The sequence below is a fragment of the Malaclemys terrapin genome, chromosome 4, assembly GCF_027887155.1.
Source record: "Malaclemys terrapin pileata isolate rMalTer1 chromosome 4, rMalTer1.hap1, whole genome shotgun sequence".
NCBI classification, from domain to species: domain Eukaryota; kingdom Metazoa; phylum Chordata; order Testudines; family Emydidae; genus Malaclemys; species Malaclemys terrapin.
In genome coordinates this window covers 30,072,020-30,089,893 of record NC_071508.1, presented here as the reverse complement: position 1 = coordinate 30,089,893, position 17,874 = coordinate 30,072,020, and the positions used below count along the sequence as shown (strand labels likewise).

Here is a 17,874-nt window from a genome sequence, read left to right as displayed (position 1 = left end):
CCCAGCCCCGGCCCGGTCCCCGCAGCGCGGCTCCGGCCCGGTCCCCGCGGTGCGGCTCCGGCGCGGCCCCGGCCCTGGCCCCACGGCGTGGCTCCAGCCCGGCCCCGGCCCGGTCCCCGCGGCGCGGCGCGGCGTGGCTCTGGCCCGGCCCACTCCCCGCGGCCTGGCCCAGTCCCCGCGGCGCGGCTCCGGCCCGGCCCGGTCCCCGTGGCGCAGCTCCGGCCCGGCCCAGTCCCCGCGGCCTGGCCCGGTCCCCGCGGCGCGGCTCCAGCCTGGCCCCGGCCCCGCGGCGCGGCTCTGGCCCAGCCCCGGCCCGGTCCCCACAGCGCGGCTCCGGCCCGGTCCCCGCGGCGCGGCTCCGGCGCGGCCCCGGCCCTGGCCCCGCGGCGCAGCTTCGGCCAAGCCCCGGCCCGGTCCCCGCAGCGCGGCTCCAGCCCGGCCCCCGCGGCGCGGCTCCGGCCCGGCCCCGGCCCAGTCCCCGCGGCGCGGCTGTGGCCCGGCCCGGCCCCGGCTCGGTCCCCGCGGCTCCGGCCCGGCGCGGCCCCGGCCTGGTTCCCGCAGCGCGGCTCCGGCCCGGCCCCGGCCCCGGCCCGGTCCCCACAGCGCGGCTCCGGCCCCAGCCTCGGCCCGGTCCCCGTGGCGCTGCTCGGGTCCAGCCCGGCCCCCGCGGCGCAGCTCCGGATCGGACAGCAAGCCCCGCCCCCAGGAATCGGGCCCCACTCTTGCTAAAGCCGGCCCTGCTTGTAACGTGGATAAGAATACGATTTAGTCACGGGAGGACTTTCCAGGACCTCCAGGACTTCTTCTGGGTCAGGGCTGGAGCTGAGGCTCGCGGAACAGCTGGCCAGTGGCCAGCCCCAGGGCCGCTGGAGCTGGGGGGTGGGGCGTGAGATGGGGTGCAGGGTGGCACGGCACCGAAGCAGCAGACCTGCAGTCAGCCCTGGGGCTGCCAGAGCAATGGCCACCACAGCCAACCCTGGGGCCACCAGAACAATGGTTGGAGGGGCTGGCAAACAGCTGACTGATGGCCAGTCCCAGGACTGCTGGAACAGCAGCTGCTGGAACAGCTGACCGGCAGCCAGCCCCACAGACACGGAACTGCTGCCGCCGGAATGGCGGCTGCAGTCAGCCCGGGACTGCTGGAGCAGCGATCAGGCCGGAGCAGGAGCCCCTGGAACCACTGGCCAGTGGCTAGCTGGGGGGCTGCCGGAGCATAATGGCTGGGAGTGCTGCAGGGATAGCTGACCAGCAGTCAACCCCAAGGCTGCCAAACAGCTGACCAGTAGCCAGCCTCCAGCTGCTGGTGCAGTAGTCCCCGGCCTGCTAGAGCAGCAGCTGGGGTTGGGTCAGCCCTCCTGGGGATGGAGCAGCAGCAGTCAGCCCCTGCTGCAGGAGCAGCAGCATGGCTGGAGCAGATGCAAGCCCCAACCGTGCTCTGTTTGTTCCCCCCCCCCCAGGTATTTTTAGTAAAAGTCAGGGACAGGTTGCAGGCTTCCATGAATTGCCTGCAACCTGTCTCTGACTTCTACTAAAAATACCTGTGACAGAATCTTAAGGTATTATAAGTGAGATTAATGCCAGCAGCAATTTACAAGCATTCCATAAAGTCTAAACACCAAACGCATTTTCATAAACCTAATTCTTACTTTACAAATACTAACAGTCAGGGGAGCCAGACTGGTTTCTAGTTTTGCATTTGTCAGTGCTAGGGGCCTGGCATGAGCTGGCACCTGGCTTGCCAGCATCACAATCCCGGTCCCATTCTCCACTCATCTATATAATAAGATTCCAGGATTGTCACTCTGACATCTAGAGTGTCTGTTGAGTCCGTGTGAAGCAATGGAAAGAGCTCCAGGCCTGGTTGAGGCCGTTTCTTTGTTGAGAATATCACCAGATTTGCAGTCTGTTACCATCCAGTTTTGAAGTTCTCAGCCATATGCCGCATATGATTTTGCGAATTACATCTCAGCAGAGACCAAGAGATGAATGGGCCCATGGGTGGCAGGTGAACCCCAGGTAGGGTGACCAGATGAGAGACTCACAGAGGGGGAGTCGTCGGAGCATAGGAAAAATTGGTGGGGGCTGAGCACCCACCGGCAGCTCCCTGCCCCTCCCCCCACCGCACCAGCTCACCTCCGCTTCCCCTGAGCGGGCTGCGACGTCCTGCTTCTCTCCCCTCCCTCCTAGCACTTGCACCGCCATACAGCTGATTCGCGTAAGCCTGGGAGGGAGGGGGGAGGAGGAGGAATGCGGTGTGCTTGGGGAAGAGGGGGGGCCAAGGCGGGGATTTGGGGAGGGATCCAATGGGGCAGGGATGGGGTGGAGTTGGGGTAGGGCCAGGGCTGAGTTGGGGGCGGGGAGGGCACGAGCTCCCTCTGCCTGTGCGCCGGAGTGCAAAATATTGAGACAATTTGCGTCCCAACCAAACATGGGTCGGTATGCGGGACAAACAAGTATTGGGACAGTCCCGATAAAATCGGTACATCTGGTCACCCTAACCCCAGGCTCGGGGAGGCTAGCCCCCGATCCAGTCCAGCCCAGCCCACCCCACCCCTTCTGCCCAAGGCCCCGCCCCTCCTGCTAGAGGCCAGAACCCCTCTACGCCCTGCGTGGTTGCCAGCTACATCCCACAGTCCCAGGCCACCCACAGCACCAGAGCGCTGGGTGGTTGGGCGGGCAGCACATGCCCCCTGCCCTCCAGCGTACCAGGCGGGTGGCAGGGCCCTCCTCCCCCAGCCCCAGAGCACTGGGCAGGAGGGCGGGCGGCGTGCCCCCCTTCCCTGCAGCCCCAGAGTTCCCTCCCTCCAGCCCCGGAGCACAGGCTGGCCCCCATTAGCCCCAGCATCAGTCTAGGGGCCCCAGCCACGGGTGGCAGAGCCCCCCCGCAGCACAGCACTGGGAAGCAAGAAGGGACCTGGGGGCGGAGCATGGGCGGGGTCACACAAGGCTGTTTGGGGAGGCTCAGCCTTCCCTGCCCTTCAATACCTACTCCTGAGGGCATTCTGTGCCAAAAAATAAAAATTCTGCACACAGTATTTTAAAATTCTGCTAATTTTATTTGTCAAATAAATGTAGAGGCTCCAGCATGGTTTTGGGGACTACAGGCCACTGACCGCACAGAGGTGGGAGATCACTGTGCAGCTCCGGCCCCCCCAGGACATGAACTCAGCAGTGAGGCTGCACCCAATGCTGACACAGTGCAAGGGCCGAGCCTGCCCCAGAAACACCCCAGGGCCCTGTCCCTCCTTGTGGGCAGGCAGGCTCAGCAAGGCATAATCCAAGTGTGGAGGGGCTTAGAGTGGGGGGATCCAGGTGTGGAGTGAAAGAATTCTGTGTTGGGCAATCTGGGTGCGGGCAGCTCAGTGGAGGATCCAGCTGCAGAGGGGATCTGGATGCACAGGGGCTTGTTTGGGGGTGGTGGTTCTGGATGCAATGGTAATGAGACTCTGCACAGGGGTGAAGGTGGTTGGAGCTCAGCAGCGTGGGTCTGGGTATGGGGGGGATAGAGCTTGGCAGGGGGTTCTGGGTATGGGGTGCTCAGTGAGGGGTCCAGATGCGGGGGAAGTGGGTCTCATTGGGATGGAGATCCAGGTGCAGCTGGTTGGGGCTTGGTGGGGTGGGGATCCGGGTGAGGGTGGCTCATTGGGGTGGTTCAGGTGCAGGAGGAGTGGGGCTCATCGTGGGGCTTCTGAGTGTGCGGGAGTGAGGCTTGACGGGAGGGTCTGGGCATGAGGGGGGCTAGATGCATGGGGGCAGATGGGGGTGCAGCTCCCTGTACAGGGATCCCTCCCTGTGCAACTCAGAAGCGATGGGTGCAGGAAGCAGGCGGGGGGGGGGAGTTTGTAGTTTCCTGCAGCCAGGGGAGAAATCTGGGGGTGGGTTTGACCCAGCCCCAGATGCCATTCAGGGAAACAGGAAGTCCCATCCTCCCCATCCCAGCTGGGACTAGCAGCTGAGCCCAGCACAGGTTAGGAGCCACCAGCCCGGTCTTCCCCAGTCCTGCCTCCTGCCCTACTGTGACTTACCTCTCTGCTGACTGCCCTGGGCACCTGAAACACTCCTTGGGAAGGTTGCATGACTACTCTTGTGGCTTCCCTCTGCTTCCCCATCAGAAAGTGATTTTTCTGCGGGGAAGCAAAGAAATCTGCAGGGGACATAAATTCTGTGCATGCGCATTAGCACAGAATTCCCCCAGGAGTAAATACCCGCCGCCCATGAATGGGCCCTGGAGACTAAGTGACCCTCTCCTACCCCCATGACTCGATGGAGGGACATTCGCAGGGGGTGGGGGTGCCTACTGTGCTCCTTCTGTAATTGTTTTATTAGAGCATAAGCTTTCGTGGACTACAGCCCACTTCTTCGGATGCATATAGCTATATGCATCCGAAGAAGTGGGCTGTAGTCCACGAAAGCTTATGCTCTAATAAATTTGTTAGTCTCTAAGGTGCCACAAGTACTCCTGTTCTTCTTTTTGCGGATACAGACTAACACGGCTGTTACTCTGAAACTTGTAATTGTTTTGTGACTCTATCTCTGGGGCTGCCAGCCCAGCACTACTCCCTGCACTGTGGTCACTGTAAAATGTTGGGCTGGAAGGAGGAACTATCTCTACTCTTTGCAGATAGTGAGTTTTAGGGGGTGTACATGGTCCCTGTAGCATCTGAAGCAGGTTCCTGGGGCTCTCAGCAGAGAGGTTCACTCAGGATGTGGGTGTCCAGCCCAGCAGAGCTTGGGATGTCACGGGGCCCCACTGCTCAGGGTAGAGCACGTCCTTTTGAAAGCCCCATGGGAGGTTTGGAGCAGTCACCTCCTCCGTTGGACACCTGGCCTTTGCAGCTCACTTAAACGTTTTGCTGGCCAATCTGGTGGTGAAGCTTGAGTCTGTGGTGCTTGCTAAGGGAGGGTCCAGTCCAGGCAGGAAGCTAGGGCTCTCGGGCCTGGGGATGATGGCAATTTCCCACCCTGGGCATTCTAGCCCCAGTGCACTATGCCGTTTTAGTGCGCTATGGAGCTGCAGGCGTGGAATCATATAATCATAGAATATCAGGGTTGGAAGGGACCACAGGAGGTCATCTAGTCCAACTCCCTGCTCAAAGCAGGACCAATCCCCAGACATATTTTTGCCCCAAAATGGAATGGTCCACAGGAGCTTGATTGTCTCAGGGAGCTGTTTGATGCAGAGTCTCTTACAATGGGGGTGTCTGGGGTGGCCTGGTGGGATCTCTCTGTGGTGGACTCTTGGGGTGGGGGTCTGTTGGAAGTTTGTCAGAGAGCCTGCAGTATTTCGGAGGCTCTGAGGTGCTTTGGGGGCTGGCTTGGAGAAAGCCTGCTGGAGGCGTCTCAAAAGGGGATGGGGAGGGGGTATTCACTGCAGAGTGCCCCTGCTCTGTAGCAGGAGAGTGGCACTGCACACTCTGGGACTTGAAGCGCAAACCTTGTCTTTGTCACGCAGGCCAGGAGATCCCGTTGTCCAGCTACCCAGCTCAGCCACCATTCACTTACCCTGTGGATCCCAAAGCAGGACCTGCACCCCCACAGCCAGGCTATGCCCCCATGGCCATGTATCCGCCCACTGCCCCAGCTGCACAGTATCCGATGTACCCAGCAGGGCCCCCGCTGTACAACCCAGCAGGTAAGAGCAGCAGGAACCACAACACTGCTTGAAGCGCTCTTCTTTACAGAGTTGCGTCCCTCCAAAACTAGGAGCCCTGGGGTCTCCTCTGACACTAATCGCTTAGGGGACAATCTGTATCCTCTGCCCTGAGATTCAGTACTCACAGCCATATTCTCAGAAGGGTTCAGCACCCAGCAGGTTCCATAGGGAGTGGGGGTTCATTGTTCTCGGTCGGGAGGGGAGGGGTTGTTTGTATTCATTGAGATGGAATAAAGGGTCCCAAAGTGTCAAAGGTGTTAACATGACCCTGTCACCATCCAACTTTAACCAGTGTTTACCAAGGTCCAGGGTTTGGTACATAGAGACCTCAGCCTGCTCAGTCCCACACACCAACCCACCATTACACATCTTTTAACACTTCAGTAAAGAGACAGAACAGAAAGGAAACCTGTGAAAGGCTTGTGTTGTAACAGCCTCTCTCATTCCCTGTCCCTTTAGCTGGAGAGTCTTGAAAGAAAAAAGCCCATGTCTGACTCTGACAGTCTTTTAGATGGTATGAGAGTGGGTAATAACCATCTATTTGGGTTAAAGAGAAGTTACTGGGCTGGAGCTGTTGTTGCTGCTGCTGTTAAAGTCTGATCCCGCATCCTAGCAGACAAACCAAGACAAACACAGAGAAGCGGGAAAAGAACAGAACAGGAGAGCTTCTGTCTCTGGGGTCACTTGCTACGACAGTGCTGGAAAACCCCAGGCCCAGCACACGCTCTGATCAGCCACTCTGGCTACTTCTACACGAACACTGCAATTACACATCTGTGGATGGCCTGTGCCAGCTGACGCGGGCTCGTGGGCCTTGGGTTAAGGGGCCGTTTAATTGTGGCGTAGACATTCAGGCTTAGGCTGCAGTCCGAGCCCTGGGACCCTCCCACCTCGCAGGGTCCTAGAGCCAGGGTTCCAGCCTGAGCCCGAATGTCTGTACTGCAGTTACAACCCCTCAGTCTGAGCCCCTTGAGCCTGAGCCAGTACTGATGTCATCAGGCCCCCTCCCCAGCCTGGTCTGGTCAGGACATTTCTCATGGTTAGGCAGGAGAAGATCTGGGATCCGGGGTGGCAGCTGTGACAGTGAAGCTTGCTCCTTCCCCATCTCCTCTTTTTCAGTCCGCCAGTGTTGCAGAAGGCAGATTCCCCTGAAAATCCCTTTTTGAGGACCCCAAAAGGGGTGATGGGTGGAATAGCTCAGCCCCTCAGTATTTTATTTATGGATTTAGCCTGGTTTCCAACATACCAATTGTGGTTAATTGATTTTCCAGTCACACCCTTGTTTACCTGGCATGTTCTTAACACAGTCCTTTATTGGAAGCCCCTTTTGTTTGGATTAATTCTGTCTTCGGTCTCGCCGCTGCATCTTTTCCCATCAGCATTTGTTGTTATCAGTTCTTGGGACAGTTTATGAGCCTTCACTCATGTTTTACAGCTCAGCTTACAATTAGGGTAAATGTATAGGCGCAGTTATCACAACAGAAAGGACGGGAATCTCCATTGTCCTCCATTTGGAGAGGGCAGGGGAGGGAGTCTGTGTGGTTCCCCACAGTGCAGAGGACAGTCTGCATTGTTCTCCACGCGGGGAGGGCAGGGGAGGGCAGTCTGCATAGATCCCGATGTGGGGAGGAGTGATCTGCGTAGTTCCCAATGTGGGGAGGGCGGGGGGTGGTGGTGGTCTGTGTTATTCCCCATGGCACTTGCGTGCTTTGGAAAGCCTTGCCCCATGTGCCCGTGCTCTCGCCAGGGGCTCTCTGGCAGTGCTGTCACTTGCACACTCTTCCCCACTCCTGCTCCCTGGGGCCTGAATTCACACCGCAGCCTGTGAGCTCCACTCGCCCAGGGCTGTGCTGGAGTCCCACTCTTCAGAGCTCATCTGCTTACCCTTGTGTGGAGGCAGCAGCCCCAGGGGGCTTGTCTGTGGGTACCTGATGGCACCAGGTCCATCCCTAGCGAAGGCAAGGCCCTGGCATGTGTTCCCTGGCTAGTTAAATGGTGGTGTGGGCACTCCCCAGCCAAGCACACTCTAGGCTAGTATAGATAGGCCCTTGGTGATAGCATGAAGCTTGCAAAATGACCCTGTGGCTGCGGAGAGAGTGGGATTTTGAGTATGGGGCAGGAGAATGGTCCCCTGACCCTGATCTCCTCCACAGAGAGCAGGTGGCAAGGCCTCCACTCAGTGCCGGAGGGAGAGTGCACTGGGGGCTGGCTTGTAGAACAGTGACAGCCTGTGTGTTCAATGGGCATTCCCTGCAACAGACCCAGAATTGATGGCCCTTGTATACTGAGGGGAGCTGGGCTAGAGCCCAGGCCTTAAGCCCCATAATGCCAGAGCTTGCCCTCAGCTGGCCATAGCAGTAGGTCCCTGAGTGTATTGGCTGGGTGTGCTGCAGCCTCACCCACTCGAGTTATCCCAAAACCCCCAGGGCTGGGGCATGTGGGAGCCGTCTCATCCTGGCACTCGCTGCACTTGGTTCTGCTGAATGACGCTCTCCATCTCTTTCCTCCACAGCACCCCCACCCTATCTCCCACCACAGCCTACCTACCCTGGAGCCTGAGGAGACCCCAGAGAGACTGCAAAGTCAGCGCCTTGTGCCCTGGACTGTGAGCTTATGAGCCCCTGCTGCGGGCTTCTCTGCTGCATTGTGACTCCTGTGAACCTCAGACACCCCGTGCCTGGTCCCAGACTAGCCATTGCCACCTTCTCAGCAAAGCGGTGCAGTACGCCCCCTGCCCTCTCCTGCCTGTTTCACTGAGGGACCATGCCAATTAGGGTCCCCCTGTGGTCCCCTGAGTATGACAAGTGGGTCCCCCCAGGGTGGGCCAAATGGGGTCCCCCTGCAGTCCCTTGGGCATGATAAGTGGGTCTCTCCAGGGCCTATTGAATGGGGTACCCCCACAGTCACCAGGGCATGCCAAGTGGGGTACCCCAGGATGTGCCAAGTGGGGTACTCCTGCAGTCCCTGGGCCATTTCTGAGTGTCACAGCTCTGTCTGGCTTTAGTGAGGGAGGCTGAGTTCTGAGGGACCAAAACACACAACATGAGCACAAAGGAAGCTCTTGTGCAGCCAGACACTGGCTCCTTTGTGGGATGAGTTCCCTCTGCTGAAGCCGCCTCTGCGAAGGCTCCACCTGAGCTCAGCGCTCACAGACACCGGGATCTCAATAGCCCAATTGTGAGGGGGAGCAGTGCCCTGTTGGTGTGACCATGGTGTGACCATGGGCCCCTTGTCCTCCTGGCAGAGGCCAGCCCTTCCAAAGGGGCAGATTAGCCTGAGAACGATTGCCATGGAACCAAGGTCTGGGGGGCTCCTAGGCAGCACCTCCTGTGGCATGGTGCAATTTCTCCAAACCTAGCATGAGAGCCCTGTCCATTTGCAGCTGCAGCAGGACAGGTGCAAGCCGCAGGCACCGGGGCAGGGCAGGGTGCCACTTGGTAGGCACCCACAGTCCTGTTGCTCAGTGGGGCCTGATACGGCTCATTGTTCCCAGTGGGCTCCCTCCCGAAGGAGAAACCTCACATTAGGAGCTGCCATTGCAGCCTGCATGGGGCCGAGCATAGCACACTAACAGCGGATGGCCCCGCATTGCACTTGGGTGTCCAGGATCACTTGCCAAGCCCAGTGGGGCTCCTCTCATGGCCCCTGGATGGCAGGAGGCTCCTGCTTCCATCCGGCATCTGGCCAGCATCATGCAGCTCAGCCCCACAAAGCAAGTGTGACCATTGCTCTCGCAGGTGAGCTGCAGCCCCCATGCTATTGCATTCTCTGTTCACTGGCCAAGGGGGTCCCCGCTCGCACCATGCTGCCCCCAGGGAGCAGTGGCAAGGTTAGGGGTTCACGGGGTCCAGGTGGCTCATGGGAGTAGCGGCAGGGGAGCTTACACTCATGCTTCACAGGAGTCCCCCAGAGCTGGAGTGCGAATTTCCCTGGAGAAACACCATCTCCCCACCCCTGATCAGTGCCATCCTTCCTGACCCTCAGGCTAGAGATCCCACCCCCACTCCATGTATACGGCAGGGCAGAGGGAAACTCTCCGCCTCCTCCCCTGCAGGCCGGGTTGGCTTCCCAGCCTGTCTCTTCCTCTCCTCCTTTCCCTGCTCTACAAGTGGATAAACCTGTGACTGACCATTCCCCAGGCGCATTGGGGTCCCTGGAAATGGGTAACAGAGATCAGTTCTCACCTTGTCTGTAGTGCCAGGGCACTGACTGTAGTCCCTGCCCAGCTGGCCAGAGTCATTTGGGGTCATTGCTCCTCCTAGTTCACTTCAGTACAGTATTTGAGACTGTTTACTGCCCTTTCCCTGGGGGAGACAGGAGGGCCTCTAGGACAGTTGTGCAGCCTGGGGCCATGGCCAGGTCACTGGGAAGCTAGGTGCGCAAGATTTGATCACTGGTCCAGCCTGTCCTGCCCTAGCTCCTGCTCTGTTAAGTCAGACCTGCTGGCCCCTCTGGCCTGTGCCCTGCCACCTCAGACTCAGCCTATCTAGGCTGCTGGCACACCTCTGCCAACAGCTGGTATTTGGTGCTTCAAAGGAAAGCCACCTGGCCAATTGTGCAATACTGCCCTGGGGATTTCCCCTCCCTGATGCCTGCACTGAAGCCCAGATTATGCTTTTCCCCAAGAAGCAGGAGTAAGGCTTGGAGGCAGGATGTGAGCTGCCTCATCACTCTATGTGTGGTGGCCTCCTGCTCCAGCCATGCACCCGCCTCCTGCTGCCCAGTGCCGTGCAGCAGCCACTGCTGCGGTGTCATAGCTGGAATGACAAGTGTGTCCATCAGTGTGCACTAAAAACCTGATTAAACCTGTGCATAGGTAAATGCCTTCTGTGTTCTGGGACTTGAAGAGTGCAGGGTGACGCCTGGCGGGGGCAGGGACCATATTCAGCCTGGCTTTGGGTACCATCAAACATCCCAGCCACTGAGCAAGGAGCAGGGACAGACCCTTGGCCTTCAGGGCCCTCTGGCTGAGGGGAGGAGGCTGCACTATGCGGTGTGACAACAGCTCAGCTAGAAGGGTGAGTTTCCTTTACATAGTCCGTGACAACAAGCCCCCAGGGGGACATAGTCAGTGTCTCTGCCCTCAGCTGCTCAGGAGGCAAATCCCAGCATGAGCATCCCGAGGAGGCAGAGTGCTCCTACACCTGCCTCCCTGTGCACAGGGCATCACCCAGGGCCAAGGGGGGGGGGAGTCAGTATAAATTACCGGGGCCTGGTGGTCTGGAAGGGGGCCTGGGGCCCGGCTTCCCCCCCTCTTGTTGGCCCTGTTTAGCTGGTCCGCCCTTGCTGGGGTGGCCCGAAAAATTTTTTTCACCGGGGCCCGAACTCGCTCTCGGGCCCTGGCGTCACCCCAGCGGGGCTAGGCATGGCACATCAGGGAGTCACCTCTCTTGGGCTCTCCTGTGGTGTAAGTGTGTGTGAGGGTGCTGTCAGGCTCTGGCAGTCAGCCAAGCTCCTGTCCTGCTGTCCCTGGGACTCTGAGCTGGGCAGAAAAGCCCCTTTCCTCCTCCCAAAGCAATGGGGCTGATTCGGGCTGATTCAAACACTTCAGGTTAGTCGTCTCAGGGAGCCCATTGTCTTCTTAACACAGTCACCTTGGGGGGCACAGCAGGATCCCACTGATGCGAGACCGCATAGTGTGGTGGACAGGACACCATAGCACACGAGGGTTCTATTTCCAGCTCTGCCATTGCCTTGTTGTATGACGTTGAGCAAATCTCTATGCCTCTGTTTCCCCATCCCCATTTGTCTTGTCTGTTGAGACTGTAAGCTCTTTGGGGCAGGCCCTGCCACTCACTATAAGAATACAAGAAAGGCCATACTGGGTCAGACCAAAGGTTCATCTAGCCCAGTATCCTGTCTTCTGACAGTAGCTAATGCCAGGTGCCCCAGAGGAAATGACCAGAACAGGTAATCATCAAGTGATCCATCCTCTGTCGCCCATTCCCTGATTCTGGCAAACAGAGGCCAGGGACACCATTCCTGCCCATCCTGGCTAATAGCCATTGATGGATCTATCCTCCATGAACTGTGAACCATGTATCTGTGCAGCACCTGGTACTCTGCAGGGCTCCAGGGGCTACTGACAGATAATAACCCTAGTAGTCACTTATGTGAAAGCAACAAAACCACTTCATACTGAATTTAGCAGATGTGTGTGGGGCTGATACCTGTCTGCCATGTGCCCCCCGTGTATCACACACTCCCAGATGCCAGAGGCAGCAGCATCGAGCTGGCGGTATGTGTGTCTGCACAACTACCCTCTGGGGGATGGGCTTACATCTGCACCACTGCCCCCTGCTTGGATAGGACCGACTTGCTCAAGACGCATCCCCCGCAGTTGGATGAAATGTAGGCTAGCAGTGACTGCATGTTGTCTGACCTCCTGCATATAACGTGGACAATCGAATTTCACCCAGTAAATCCTGCAGTGAGACTTTAACTTGTGGAAGAGGTAGCAGCAGTTCCTCAACTGCACTGATTCTTAAAGATTTTTGTGAAGTGAATGAATGCCATATGGAGCTCACATCCCAGTTAGGGAGCCACTGAGCTAGAGCAGTTCTGTTAGACCAGTGGTTCTCAAACTTTTCTTCTGGTGACCCCTTTCACCTAGCAAGCCTTTGAGTGTGACCCCCCCTTATAAATTAAAAACACTTTTAAAATATATTTAACACCATTATAAATGCTGGAGACAGAGCAGGGTTTGGGGTGGAGGCTGACAGCTCATGACCCCCCATGTAATAACCTTGTGACCCCCTGAGGGGTCCCAACCCCCAGTTTGAGAACCCCTGTGTTAGAAAGATACCCACACTTGATTTAAAAACACCAAGTGAGGAGAATCCACCACAGCTCTAGGTGAGTTGTTCCAAAGATTAATTGCTCTCACTGGTAAAACGTGTGCCTCCTTTACAGCTTCACCTTCCAGCCACTGGCTCTTGGGTCTTTATGTGCTGGGTTGACCAGCCCTCCAGTGTCAGAAATCTCCCCATGTTGGCATTTACAGAAAGCAATCAAGTCACCTCTTAAACTTCTCTTCAGTAAACTAAATAGATAGAGCTCTAACTGTGATGCAGGTTTTCCAGACCTGGAATCGTCCTTGGAGCTCTTTGCTGATCCCTTTCCAATGTTTCAACATCCTTTTTGAAGGGTGAATGCAGTAAGGTCTCCCCAGCACTGTACTGAGATACACCTTCGCTCTCCTGCTCAGTATGCCCATGGACAAATCCCACAGTCATGTGATTCCTTTTAGTCACAGCATTGCTCTGGTGGGTCTGGGTGCTCATGGTCTGCTGGTTTCCACCATGACCCTTAAGCCCTTTGCATTTGTCTAACTTCAGCTTCCAGACACTTAATCTTGTATTGCTTTTGCCTGCTATATTAAAGAGCCCTCTGTCATCAGAAATCTACGGCCCGTGTTGGTTCTTATCGACTGGGATCAACAAAGCCATAGATAGGTGTCTAGGCTCCCTATGCAATAAATGGGGAGAGCTAGGTGCTTTATGGTATGTCTACACTGCAGTTAGACACCCCAGGCTGGCCCCTACCAGCTACTTCAGGCTTACTGGGCTGGGCTAAGGGGCTGTGTAATTGCGGAGCAGATGTTCTGGGACCCCCACCTCGCAGGGTCCTGGAGCCTGGGCCCCAGCCCAAGCCCAAATGCCTACATCACAATGAAACAGCCCCTTTGCCTGAGGCAGCTGGCAGGGGCCAGCTGCGAGTGTCTAACTGTAGTGTAGACATACCCGTAGAATGCCATGCACACAAGCCAGCACACTGGCCACCTATGCTAGCTCCCAGGTGATCTGAGGAGAAGGGGTGTGCTAAGCCCTGCCCCCTCTGGGAGTTTGGCATCTGAGTCCAGGCTGCAGGGAAGCACGTAGCTGTGCCAGCAGTTCTCAGCTAGGAACCAAGGGCGCCAGAACAGGGGGCCAGGGCAAGTGACCGGGGGGATGGGGTGGAGAGGAGTGAGCGGTGGGCAGGGCCTCGGGGGGAAGAGGTGGAATGATGGCAGGAAGAGGCAGAGTGGGTGTGGGGTCTTGGGTGTGAGAGCCAGAGTAGGGGCGGGAAAAGGCAGAGTGGGGGTGGAGCCTTGGGGGAAGAGGCCAAGCAGGAGCGGGGCCTCAGGGCAAAGCACGAGTGGACCATGGATGCGGGGCCACGGTCCAGCCACCAGTGGCTCCCCAGTTCTAGGGAGCTTCCAGTGCTCCTGCCAGGAACCCTCTGCTGGAGCCAGGCATTTCTTGTGGGAATGTGCCAAGTGCCTGCCTCACACCGGAGGAGGAGGCGGCCATCTTAGAACTTTTAGACCAGTGGCTGTAGAAGTCACCTGAGAGGTGTGGGAACTCCCCATTCAAATCCTTTCTCCTTAGGTGGAGGGAGGGAGGTAATTGACCTTGGGTTTCCCACATCCCAGATGAGTGCTCTGATCACTGGACTAACAGTGATCAGCACCACCACCTGCTGCCAGCTTTTGAATGGGGCCCAATCCATTAGGTGGTCTCTGAGCACGCCTCCCTGATCAGGCCCCACAGGAGAGTTAGGTGGAGAAGCAGCTGTCTTCCCGTGGGTCATGGATAGCACCGGGCCTTAGACGGGAGACAGACATCCAGATGCTTAGCCTTAGGCCTGGTCTACACTACAGTTAGGTTGACATAAGGCAACTTTATGTCAACCTAATTATGGCAGTGTACACACTACAGCCTTGCTCCCACCAATGTAAGTGCCCTACTACACCGACATAATGGCATATGGCTTATGTTGGTGTAGTTAGGGCAACACAGTGTCCATGTAGACACTGCGTTACATCAGCTATTGGCTGTCATTGCCAATTTCATGGCTCTATGCTGGAGCCGTGAAATTGACAAGAAAGCCCAAGCCAGTGATGGGCTCCAGCTACCCCCCCATCCCAGCTCCCCTCTCCCAGCCAGGCTGCTGCCCATGCTCCCTGCTGGGAACCCAGCCCCCGAGCTCCCAGCCGGGCTGCTGCCTACTACCCCAGCTCCTTGCTCAGGGAGCCAAGAAGCCTGGGTGGCTGCCCCCAGTGGGTGGCTGAGAAGCCCAGGTGACTGCCCCCTGTTCCCTGTGAACTCCTGGTGGGGAGCTGTGTGGAGCTGAGAGCCATGGCTCTCAACCCCCCCCCACTGCCCCTCTTCAGTCGGGGGAAGCGCTTCTGGTGAGCATGTGCACCACTGACAGAAGGAGGGTAGTGTGGAAATCAGCCACTGCAGTAATTACGTAGGTCGATTAAAGTTTGTAAATATGCCCTGAGGTAGCAGTGCACATGCCCACAGGCAGAAACATAGGTGCCCAGGGAACACTTACCCTGCAAATGTAGGTGCCAAGTTAGTTTAGGTGCCTGTAGGGTTAGGTGGCAGCTGAGTGGGGGTTTTGTAGATCACAGTGGCATCTAAAACTGGGGTTTAGGGCCCAAATACAGAAGGGTATTTAGGCTTCAAACTTCCATTGAAATCAAATACCTTTGTGGATCTGGGCTCTCTTCACTTTCTCTTGGCTAAGTTAAATAGAGTGAACTCCTGGAGTCTCACCGTGAGGCAAGTTTTCCATACCTTTAAAAGGATGAACCAGATGACCTGTGTAATTAGAAGCCTATTAGCCTGAGATTGATCCTGGGTAAAATAATTGTTGATATGGGACTCCATCAGTAAAGATAGAAATATTGGAGCCATACAGTTCTATAGAAAATAGGTCTTGTCAAATGAACTTGATATCATTGTTTGACAAGTTAGTCTGATCGCTAAGGTAATTGGATGGCCTATACTTATAGCTCTGTAAGGCGTATGTCTTAGTACCACACAAGTCAGCAGCATTCAAAATCAATATGGCCCATACTTAATAGATTCAAAAAGTGGCTACTGAGAAATCTCACAGTCCAGTGATTGTTAATGGGGAATCAGCAATTAGTGGGATCCCACAGCCTTTGGGTCTCAGCCCAATGCTAGTCAATATTTGTATCTATGATCTGAAAGAAAATACCGAAATCACTGCAGATAAATTTTATAGAAGACACATTAATGGAGAGGTAAATAGCAATGGAGCCACATTAGTTCTACAGAGCGAGGTGGATCACATGATCAGCTGGGCTCATTTGAACAACATATGATTTCATACAGACAAATGCAAGGCCTTAAATCTAGAAACAGGGAAACGGTATCCTGGAATGCAGTGATTCTGGAAAGACCTTGGGATCCTGGGCCCAACTGACCATGAGCTCCCAGGCCCACGCTGTGGCTAAGAGAGGGTCACATGATTCTTGGCTGGATAAGCAGAGGAATGTAGAGTAGGAGCAGGGAATGGAATTTGGCATTGGTGAGAGCAGGACTGGATACTATGTCCACATTTCTAAAGGGATGTTGACAAATTGGAACGAGTTCAGAGTAGAGCTACAAGAATGATTTAAGGTCAGAAAACTTGCCTTACTGTGAGAGACAGAAGAGCAGACAGTCTATTTCCTGGACTGGAGAAAAGCTTAGGCGTTAACTTGATGGGCTATGAAGGAGCTCCCATGGCTTCACTCCTGCTGTGACCAGGCATTCCCTGTAGATGGCTGCTCACAGGCTGCTGTTAGGTAAGTCTCAGTTCAGTGTCCAGGGAACAGCTGGCCACAGCAAAAAGCTATTGGAGCTTACAGGCCTGGTGCAAAATCAGTCCCAGTTGGCACAGGCCCCCTTGCTGGCAGTCTCAGCAGAGTGAGGGGTAACGTTGCTGTGCCAGGTAAGAAGGGGGAGGCTTAGCATGTCTTGTGCAGTGCAGATTTGGGAGTTTCTAGCGCCTTTCAGCTGTGCCATCCAAGCTGTAAATCACCAAGACCACAATTTTGGGGAAGTTTAGATTTATGGATTCCAAGATGCATGGATCATTGTGATCATCTAGTCTGTAACACAGGCTAGAGAACGGCCCCAAAGAATTCCTAGAGAAGAGCTGTTAGAAAAACATCCCTTCTTGATGTAAACATTGTCAGTGATGGAGAAGCCACCATGCCCCTGCAGCAAACTGTTCCACTGGTTAATTATGCTGTTACAAATGTACACCTATTTCCACCCTGAATTTGTCTAGCTTAAACTTCCAGACACTGGATTGTTCTAGCCCTTCCTCTGCTAGATCAAAGAGCCCATTCATAAATAACTATGTAATTAGCAATTGTAATCAAGTCACCCCTTATGCTCATTGTTAAACTAAATAGATTGAGCTCCTTGAATCTATCAAGTTTGCTGGTCTGTGCTATGCAGGAAGTCAGACTAGATGATCACAGTGGCCCCTTCTGGCATTGGAATCTAGGAAGTAGGCCACTGAGTTAGTGGGGGTGGCTTCTGGGATGCTTGGGGCTTGTGCAGCAGGTTCCCTAGCTGCAAGCACCCACCAGGGCAGTTTCTGCCAGCACAAGGAAAGGGGAGAGCAGGAGGAAGAATAAACCCAGGCCCTGGCTTGGCCAGGCCTGTGGAGGAATAGCTCAGTGGTTTGAGCATTGGCCTGCTAAACCCAGGATTGTGAGTTCAATCCTTGAGGGGGCCATTTAGGGAACTGGGGTAAAAATCTGCCTGGGGATTGGTCCTGATTTGAGGTTAGACTAAATGACCTCCTGAGGTCCCTTCCAACCCTGATATTCTATGATGTGTCAGACAGGCCTGTGTGTGCCTCATGTCTCTTAGGTAGCCTACAGTCCCTTCCATGACAGCAGGGTCCAGGCCAGAATATTGAGGGAACCTGCCTGGTGACCATAGGCAGCTGGGGCTGTAGTGTCAGGCTGAGAGCAAGAGTGAGTCCTGCGGCCTGTCTGTGACCTTGCACAAGAAGTCCCTTTATGTTCATTGCAGCCCAGCCCTGTCCACTGTGTTGGACAACCCAGCCTTGGAGTCTCCCAGGGGAGGAGGCAGGGGCCTTTGCTCTCCATTGCACCCAAAGACACCGCAGGGGCAGTGGAGCAGAATCCTGGTCCCGCCCAGGGCTTTGTGCTCCCTCCACTACTTGCTATTCCGTGTGTCCACCTGGTAGCAGCACAGCCACATGTTACAGATTCCCTGCGGCTGTACCAAAGGATGGGAAGAGGGGATGGCACCAAATAGATGGGCATTGTGCCCCGAGAGAGCAGTGGTGCCCAGGGTTCTCCACTCCCAGCAGGTGAGCAAGTGGGCAAGGGATGGACCCCAGGAGCAGACAGTGGGGGATTCTTGCTCACACCCAGGGCTGAATACAGGATCAAGACA

General features: G+C 56.1%; 1 protein-coding gene across 1 annotated transcript in view; it reads left to right on the top strand.

The window, feature by feature from the left end:
* Nucleotides 1-10,478, top strand: part of SHISA4 (shisa family member 4) — a 42,349-nt gene extending 31,871 nt beyond the window's left edge. Inside the window, exons 4-5 of the mRNA XM_054028272.1 lie at nucleotides 5,453-5,632; nucleotides 8,166-10,478. Coding sequence (XP_053884247.1) covers nucleotides 5,453-5,632; nucleotides 8,166-8,212 — 227 coding nt within the window. The 3' untranslated portion in view covers nucleotides 8,213-10,478. The remainder of the gene's footprint in view (nucleotides 1-5,452; nucleotides 5,633-8,165) is intronic.
* The last annotated feature ends 7,396 nt before the right edge of the window (nucleotides 10,479-17,874 follow it).